Source organism: the organism of the source record quoted next, unplaced genomic scaffold (assembly GCF_019419815.1).
Source record: "Pyrus x bretschneideri cultivar Hongxiangsu unplaced genomic scaffold, Pyrus_bretschneideri_v1 Contig9, whole genome shotgun sequence".
In the NCBI taxonomy this organism is placed as follows: Eukaryota; Viridiplantae; Streptophyta; class Magnoliopsida; order Rosales; family Rosaceae; genus Pyrus; species Pyrus x bretschneideri.
The window spans coordinates 2,409,960-2,419,902 of NW_025999831.1; the positions used below are offsets into that span (position 1 = coordinate 2,409,960).

Below are 9,943 nucleotides of genomic sequence, written 5' to 3' on the forward strand. Positions count from 1 at the left end.
CCCTCCCGAACATCATTTGTATCCAACACGAGTTCGATTTCCCCCTCCCTCCCGAACATCATTTGTATCCAACACGAGTTCGATTTCCCCCTCCCTCCCCAACATCATTTGTATCCAACACGAGTTCGATTTCCCCCTCCCCAACATCATTTGTATCCAACAAAAAGAAATATGTGTGGTACAAATTTAGAGGTGTTATAGTTCGGTACCTTAGTAAGTATGATCATGAATAAAGTACAAAAAATCCCACACCAATCATTTTACAAAGAAGGTTTTTGAATAAAGGCAGATGCCACCACTCTTGGCCTTATAAACTCCACATATGCTGGTGGACAACATGAAGAAAACACAAACATCTCATCATACAAGCCAGCTTAAACAGCAGATGTCATTGCACAAGTGCTTATTAATGTAATAAAAACAATCAAACTATCAAGCGACAAGGTTCGAAGAACCTCCTGCAAGGGCCGTGATTGGGGCCGCTGTGATTTGGGCCTCGGCCACCTGGAGCAGGCCAGCTGCCACTCTCCTCGTCATATCCTCGACCGACACCTTCACTACATCCCTCCTCATGCCAATGTCAGCAGCATACCTACTAGCACAGTAGACTCCAATGGCAGTTGCGGCCATCCCATAAACATTGGTTGTGACAAGACGCAATGGCGTGGACAAAACAGCTGCAAGAGGTCCCCCTATGATGGATACTGCTTGGCCGCTTTGCCCGATTGTTCCTTGATCCAGAACAAGCAGTCCCGTTTTGCAGTAAATAGCAAAGTCTTCACAGTTGTTCTTGAACACATTGTAGCAACCAAAGCCATTCTCAAACAGGTATTTTGCTCGATGGACCACAACATCGTCTGGGTCTGAGACTGCAAGGGTACAGGTTCCGCCGCGTGCTTTTGCAATAAAAAGAGCAGGGTTGACAGCATATTCAAAACGATACAAGATGCCACCTGCAAGAAAGCAGTTCAGGCATGAGGAGAGAACACCACTGCCCTCTTCCCGTGGAGTGCAAATTTGGCAGGGTTGTTGAGGTTGGGCTGGCCCTGAGCTAACCAAGAGAAGATCCAGCATTGTCCCCGTTCCTACTTCTTGTCCACGTCTGGTAAAATGAATGACTGTGTCATTCCCAACATAGATGCCTGTCCTTTGCCATGCACAGGAAGGATATTTATCAAAAAACAGGTATAAAGAACACAGAACTAAGAAAACTGGTCATATTGTAACTGAGCGGTATCACAAAAAAGAGGCAATAGACGATTCCTAAACAGAACTATTTGGCTCCGAATGAGTCTCCCCCAGCCTTGAAAATGCAAATGGTACCTCTTCAGGATATTTACTTCTAAACGCACACAAAAGATTAACGAACCAACATATCATTGCTGCGAACAGAGAATAAGAGCGATGTCCTTGTTGTACAGAACCATTCATGACATTTCTTGAACTCAAATTAATTAACCAAGATTTAGGTCAATGTTACGAGGAACGATATCCCCTGGACATAAAACTCCAACAAGGAGAAACTAAGGATCGTCACTCATAATCAAGACAAAATTCTAGAGAGAGCACTATAACCTAAAATGCATAGCCTGCCGGCCCGCCCTCTTAGATAATTTATAACTTTACCCGCCTTTGATAACACCTTAAGAACACAAAAATTTTATTTCTTTATTTGTTCATTTTTTTGGGTTTGAAGCAACGCCATGGCAGTGCCATAGAGGCAGGTACTAAAATTTTGAGGTATTGAACACTATTAATGACTCTGGAGTAAAGAGATAAGAAAAGTAGTGATGGTTGGAAAACATGTAGTTTAAAGTGGGTAATAATGCCACTCAAAAACAACCCTAACACAATTAGAGGGGCAGATAAAGATGCATAGCAATCGGGTCCGAGGGTGATAGACTGGAAGGAAACATTGTAAGGAGCTATAGACTCTAGTCACTAGAAAAAGAACTTGTTCAAAGACGTCTCCACCTCCCACGGGGTAAACCACAGCTGCAATGTACCAAAGAAACCAAAGGCCACTGGGTTTATTAGGGCATGACTTAATAGCTCCCATGTAAACTACTACACAAGTCATCAGGCATGCACCTACTTCAGCCCATTAAGGAAAATCATATCGAGTAATAACATTCCTCATAATCGAGAAGCTGGTGGTTTCTTGGAAACGAAAGACAATACACGCTAGCTAACAATACGCTTGGCGCTACATCATAGCCATACTGGGGTAGATTATTGCAACCATATACGTAAGAATCGAGGGCAATGAAGCACCGATTCTCGGGCTTTATTTATCGAATTACACTAAATAATTGTGGTTAGAACTCAAATGCCACATGATCAAATCATCATTTTCCAATAATCTTAATAAAAAAACTCATGGAGCTTAAAGTTCCCATCTTTGTCATAAAAACTTTAATCACATAAAAGTCCTTAAAATTTGGATAATCTTAATTCTTAATCCACCGATCATTGCCTCAGAAATCGAAAACAAGCAAGCTACTCTAACATCCAAACCATGTAATTTCCTAACCAAAAAGAGGAAATTTAAAACAAAAAAATCAATGGAAAAAAAAATGGGAAGCGAGAGAACCGTGATGGGCATAGATATAAGCAGTCCTCCAAGAGTAGATGTGATCCCCCGGCTTCAAGCTCCCCTTATCCACCCTGCATCATTTCATTCCACAACACATACGCATTTCAATTCCCATTCCTTCAAATTTTCAAAACCCACAAAAAAAAAAAAAAAAAAAATTCCTGCTTTCCCAAAAAATAAAAAATAAAAAAGGAAGATCATACCTGTTGGAGAGCAGCCCCATTCTCTTCTGTTTGCTTTTTCTCTTCTTCTTCTTCTTCTTTTGATTTCTGAGGAAAAGAGTTGAATTCTGGGGAATTTGATTCCTGGAGATTAAGGGGAAAAGGAAGGAGGGATAAAAAGCGACGGGGGTTCCTTCTCGTAAAAAGGAAACGGAAACGGAAGGGAAAGCTTACTCATTAAGGTTATTGGGGGGGACAGCTGTGGCAGGATTCCCACGTGTCCGACGGGACAGCCTCCGCAGAGTCTTCGTGTGCAATGCCGACAGAGGCCCGGATACTTGCCCTCGCTAATGACTAGCCAGTGGCGATGGGCGAAGTTCATTGTTCGGCCCAAAATCTTGTCTTTTTATCAACGGCCCAAAATCTTATTTGGTTAATATATTGTCGTTTGATGCTTAGGAGAGCAAAGCTCGTTGTCTTATCAACAGCCCAAAATTGGTGAAACATCAATCTTTTTTTGTTCTCTAGACATCAGTTTTTTGACATTTACGTTGTTCCTGATCAAATTATACAATGTCATACAATCAGAAACTTATATTTGACATTATTTTACTAGAACGAGATGCAGGGTGATGCTAAATCCATTTTATACAAGTCCTTATAGATATAAAGACTATATTCTCCTACAGTTTCATTCTAAATGAGATTGATGGTAGTAGTTGAAACGGGTTAGCAGGTTGCGGATCATACTCATGGGCTACTCGTATAGTTCCAAGGGTTATGTTTCTGAAGATCTTAAAACAAGTTGGTTTGACCTATATCGACGTAATAGAAAAAACTTTTTAGTGTGCCAAAAACATAACTTGATACACTAAAACTCTCTCTTACATTGAGTTTGAAGCATGTAAGAGGGCTCCTCCAAGTTGGTTCCCAAAAAGGTTAGATATTTACTCTCTTGTTTTGGGCCGTTTAACCCTTTTATCTTAGGGCCAATGTCATGTATTTCCATAAGTTAGTCACATGGCCCAAAATAACTTTCTAATTGGTTTACATGAAATGGGTCCCGTTTTCTAGTTCATTTAGATTACAAAACCAAGTTCTTTTAATTTAGAAATGGTGATACTTGGATCCTTATATAAGGTAATCATTTTGACTCGATTGTTAACACATTTTGACACACATATCAAATATCTAATTTTTCTTGATGGGGAAATGACTATTTTCACATGGAAAAAATTGTAGCAATGATTCCTCAATTTTAAGCCGATTGAAGCAATAGTCTCATAATTAAAAATTCATGATTATTGATTCATTAACTCATCAAAATCTGCAACTATGGTCTTTGTCGTCAACTCCGTCAGAACTTCTGTCAAAATGAGTCATGTTGGAACGGTTATTGCTACAATTAGGTTAAAGTTGAGGGACAATTGCTCCAATTGAGTAAAGGTTGATGAACTTGTTCTCCAATTGTTTTAAAGTTGAGATGCTACAAATTTTCTCATTTGGTTTTCCATATTTGCCTCTTGACCCAGCCTCACGTGTGTAACACATGCCTCATTTTGATGGAAGTTTTAATAGAGTTAACAAAAAAGACCATAGCTGCACGTTTTGATAAGTTAAGGGACCGATGGTCGCAGATTCTTAGTTTAAGAAACATTACTTCAGTTAGGTTAAAGTTGAGAGACCACTGCTCCAATTGCCTCTCACACATAAGAAGCCAAATATATTGCATTTAAGAAAAGTTTCTTATTTTTTTCCCTTAACACTCGCAAGTGAAACCCTAATTATTTTAAAAAGATTATATGAAAAAAAAAAAAAAAATCAAAGTATGAACATATCATATGTTGGAAATTTTGAGAAGAATTTCATTGTCCAACATTTGTCACTACCAAAAGATTCACTCACTTTATAAGGCTTTGTCCCTTATAGAAAGTGATTGGAGTGATGGACCATAAAGAATAAAATTGGGCTCAATTTTGGATTTGGGCTTTGGAGTGTACTAATTAATTGATAATTAATATATAATTAATTAGCAAAAGATGGGCCTTGGGTCTTGGGGCTCTTGGGCTCGGGCTTTAATAATTAAATTCTTTAATTAATTTCGGATTTAATTAATTAATTATTTTTTACTAACAGACTCATCTTTTTAGATGAAGTCTGAAGTGTGGTGAAAGAACGCATAGAGCAAATACCTCTCTGAGAAGATGTCTCCCAAAAAATGCATCCATTTTTCATACCTATTACGAACATGCATAATCTTATTATATGTACATTCATCTGTATGACATTTAGAACACAGAAAAACATAATTCTTCTTCTACAATCAAAAGCATTCTTACTGAGAGAACCACAAAGAAATTCGCCAGAAGTTAAGTTTTCTGGTGTTAAAATTCTGACTTGATCGTCGAATCCTGGTAAAGCAGACGTTTGTAGAACTAAAAGCGCTGAGTAGGGGCGAAATCTGTTTCAAGGGCATTACGGTACGCAAGCCTTGATCTTCAGTTTATCTATTTAATATAATTTCGTTGTTCATACTCTGTTAAGTTAGTTGTTTGCATTTATAATTTATTAGCATTAATAAATATATCATTGATTGTTGATATTTATCCAACAATCTTGAAACAGATAAATATATCATTAATAAATATATAAGTCCTTATAGATATAAAGACTATATTCTCCTACAGTTTCATTGTAAATGAGACTGATGGCAGTAGCTGAAACGGGTTAGCAGGTTGCAGATCATACTCATGGGCTACTCGTATAGTTCCAAGGGTAAGGTTTTTGAAAATCTTAAGACAAGTTGGTTTGACCTACATCAACGTAATAGGAAAAACTTTTTAGTGTGCCAAAAACATAACTTGATACACTAAAACTCTCTCTTACATTGAGTTTGAAGCATGTAAGAGGGCTCCTCCAAGTTGGTTCCCAAAAAGGTTAGATATTTACTCTCTTGTTTTGGGCCATTTAACCCTTTTATCTTAGGACCAATGTCATGTATTTCCATAAGTTAGTCACATGGCCCAAAATAACTTTCTAATGGGTTTACATGAAATGGATCCCTTTTTATAGTTCATTTAGATTACAAAACCAAGTTCTTTTAATTTAGAAATGGCAACACTTGGATCTTTATATAAGGTAATCATTTTGACTCACTTGTTAACACATTTTGACACACATATCAAATATCTAATTTTTCTTGATGGGGAAATGACTATTTTCACATGGAAAAAATTTTAGCAATGATTCCTCAATTTTAACTCAATTGAAGCAATAGTCTCTCAATTAAAAATTCGTGATTATCGATTCATTAACTCATCAAAATGTGCAACTATGGTCTTTTTTGTCAACTTTGTCAAAACTTCCGTCAAATGAGTCATGTTGGAACGATTATTGCTACAATTAGGTTAAAGTTGAGGGACCATTGCTCCAATTGAGTTAAGGTTGACGAACTTGTTCTCCAATTGGTTTAAAGTTGAGATGCTACAAATTTTCTCATTTGGTTTTCCATATTTGCCTCTTGACTCAGCCTCACGTGTGTAACACATGACTCATTTTCATGAAAGTTTTAATGGAGTTGACAAAAAAAACCATAGCTGCACGTTTTGATGAGTTAAGGGACCGATGGTCACATATTCTTAGTTAAATAAACATTACTTCAGTTAGGTTAAAGTTGAAAGACCATTGCTACAACTGCCTCTCACACATAAGAAGCCAAGTATATTGCATTTAAGAAAAGTTTCTTATTTTTCCCCCTTAACACTCGCAAGTGAAACCCTAATTATTTTAAAAAGATTAATTGGAAAAAAAATCGAAGTATGAACATATCATATGTTGGAAATTTTGAGTAGAATTTCATTGTCCCACATTACCCAAAGATTCACTCACTTTATAAGGCTTTGTCCTTTATAAAAAGTGATTGGAGTGATGGATCATAGAGAATAAAATTGGGCTCAACTTTGGGTTTGGCCTTTGTGGTGTACTAATTAATTGATAATTAATATATAATTAATTATCAAAAAATGGGCCTTGAGTCTTGGGGCTCTTGGGCTTGAGCTCTAATAATTAAATTCTTTAATTAATTATTTTTAATTCATTTCAGATATAATTAATTATTTATTGTTTACCAACAGACTCATCTTTTCAGATGAAGTCTGAAGTGTGGTGAAAGAACGCAAAGAACAAATACCTTTCTAAGAAGATGTCTCCTAAGAAATGCATCCCCTTTTCATACTTATTGTGAACATGCATAATCCTATTATATATACATCCATATGCATGACATTTAGAACACAGAAATACATAATTTTTCTTCTACAATCAAAAGCATTCTTACTGAGAGAACCACAAAGAAATTCGCTAGAAGTTAAGTTTTTCGGTGTTGAAATTCTGACTTGATCGTCGAATCCTGGTAAAGCAGACGTCTGTAGAACTACAAGCACTAAGTAGGGGCGAAATCTGTTTCAAGGAGATTGCAGTACGCAAGCCTCGATCTTCAGTTTATCTGTTTAATATAATTTCGTTGTTCATACTCTATTAAGTTAGTTGTTTGAATTTATAATTTATTAGCATTTATAAATATATCATTGATTGTTGATATTTATCCAACAATCTTGAAACGGATAAATGGATCAACAATCTGTGAATATGAATGACATTATGTCGAAATACTCTAAGAAGCCTGAGAAATTCAAGGGGCTGGATTTCAAGAGATGGCAACAAAAGATGATGTTTTTCCTGATAACCATGAATCTCGCTCATGTTGTCAAGGAAGAAGCTTCAAAGTCTAATGAGAATCCAATGACAAAAGTTTCTGTCATGCAATCGAAGTTTGGAATCATTCTTAGTTTTGTTGCAGGAATTATATTCTAAATAGTTTGGATGACAATCTCTACGACATGTATTCTTTATGCAAGACTGCAGAGGAGTTGTGGGAATCCCTAGAGAAAAAGTATAAGATTGATAATGCTGGTTCAAAGAAATTTGTTATTGGTATGTTTCTCAAATATACTATGGTGGATTCGAAATCTATTGTCTCTTAGGTCAAAGAAATCCAAAAATTGATCTATGAACTATACTCCGAGGGATACGAGATCAATGGGCATTTCCAAGTTGGGGCAATAATTGAGAAATTGCCAACTTCCTAGAATGACTTCAAATTTTATCTCAAGCACAAGTGTCGTGAAATGAATATGGAGGATTTGATTTTGAGGCTATGAGTGGAAGAAGAGCACAGAAAGGCAGACCGTTATAGTGGATTTGCTGCCATTGAAGACAATTCGAATTATGTTGAGGGATGAAACTCCAAGGCCAAGAATAAGGCTCCGAAAACTAAGCAATTTGTACAATCTACCCTTGCTCCTAAAGCCAAGAATCTGAAGAAGATTAAGGGCTTATGTTATGTGTGGCAAATTTAGTCACAAGGCACAAGATTGCTATCATCACAAAGATGGAAATCATGCCAATGGAAACAACAACAACCATACTAATATGGCAATCATTGATGAAGAGTTGGCTGCTATTGTGTCCAAGGTCAACATGGTTTCGAATGTGAATGAATGGTTGATGGATACTGGTGCTACCAAGCACATCTGCACTGTTAGAATTTTGTTCACTGAATACCATCCTGCTGCTCCTGGAGAAAAACTGCATATGGGCAATTCTGCTTCATCTACGGTGGAGGGGAAAAGCAAAGTGGTATTCAAATTCACATCTGAAAAGAGTCTCACCTTGCTGAATGTGTTGCATGTTCTTGAAATAAGGAGGAACTTGGTTTCTGGACCTATTATGATTGCTAGGGCTTTAAACTTGTATTTGAATCCAACAAATTTGTACTTACTAAGGGTGAGATGTTCGTTGGAAATGGATATGTGGCTGGTGGCCTCGTGAAACTCAATGTAATTGCCATTGATGATGCTAATAAAATAAATGCTTCTACTTATATTGTTGAGTCTTCTAATATTGGCATGCTAAATTAGGACGTGTTAATTTTCGTTCCATGCAAAGAATGGTTAAATTAGAATTATTACCTAAATTCGAAATTGATTTTAATCATAAGTGTGAAACACGTATTGAATTGAAATTTGCTAGGAAGACTAGAAAGTCAATTTTGGAAAGATCAAATGACTTGGTTTAATTCATAGTGATTTTTGTGACTTTAAATTCACACCAACTCGTGGAGGAAAGAATATTATGTTACTTCTATTGATGATTGCAATAAGTATTGCTATCTTTATTTGATTCATAGTAAGGACGAAGCTTTGAATATGTTTAAGACATATAAAGCTGAAGTTGAAAATCAACTTGAGAGAAAAATCAAAGCATTTAGATCTAATAGAGGAGGTGAGTATGAGTCTATTGCCTTCTTAGATTTTTGTGCACAACATAGAATTATACATCAAACAACGGCTCCATACACACCACAACAAAATGGTGTTGTCAAAAGGAAATAGAACATTCAAGGATATGATTAATTCCATGTTAAATAGTTTGGGATCTGCAGGGTCAAAATGAACACAACAGTATGAATTGCAAGCATAATCCTATTATATATACATCCATTTGCATGCCATTTAGAACATAGAAAAACATAATTCTTCTTCTACAATCCAAAGCATTCTTACTGAGAGAACCACAAAGAAATTTGCCAGAAGTTAAGTTTTCCGGTGCTGGAATTTTGACTTGATCGTTGAATCCTGGTAAAGCAAACGTCTGTAGAATTACAAGCATTGAGTAGGGGTGAAATATCTGTTTCAAGGACATTGCGGTACGCAAACCTCAATTTTCAGTTTATCTATTTAATATTATTTCATTGTTCATACTCTATTAAGAAAGTTGTTTACATTTATCATTTATTAGCATATATTAATATATAATTAATTGTTGATATTTATCCAACATCACAATCATAACCTTGTACCCCACCCTCCCTCACCCCACTTAGACTAATCCCCAAGACTTTGAAACCCTAGAAACGTTACTTCCACCATCCTTAAAAGCTAAGAATTGTGATCCCTGTGAACCAATACATGCACTTAATTTGTCCAACACAAAATCGTAATCAAACATACATTGAACCCTACTAATACATAATACCATACACTTGGACCTCATAGTCTGTATCTATGAGTTGAAGTCGGCATTTAGGTCACCAAGTGATGAGGAGGTCCACAAGTGACGAAACATG

General features: G+C 36.4%; 1 protein-coding gene across 1 annotated transcript; it reads right to left on the reverse strand.

Annotated features, from left to right (window-relative positions):
- Nucleotides 1–210: 210 nt before the first annotated feature.
- On the reverse strand, nucleotides 211–2,945 carry LOC103940595 (protein LEAD-SENSITIVE 1). The gene is made up of 3 exons (XM_009350744.3): nucleotides 2,800–2,945; nucleotides 2,594–2,667; nucleotides 211–1,142 (listed from the first exon to the last, which is right to left on the reverse strand). Exons 1-3 carry the CDS (start codon nucleotides 2,817–2,819, stop codon nucleotides 433–435), a joined length of 804 nt encoding a protein of 267 aa, XP_009349019.1. The 5' UTR covers nucleotides 2,820–2,945; the 3' UTR covers nucleotides 211–432.
- Nucleotides 2,946–9,943: the final 6,998 nt, after the last annotated feature.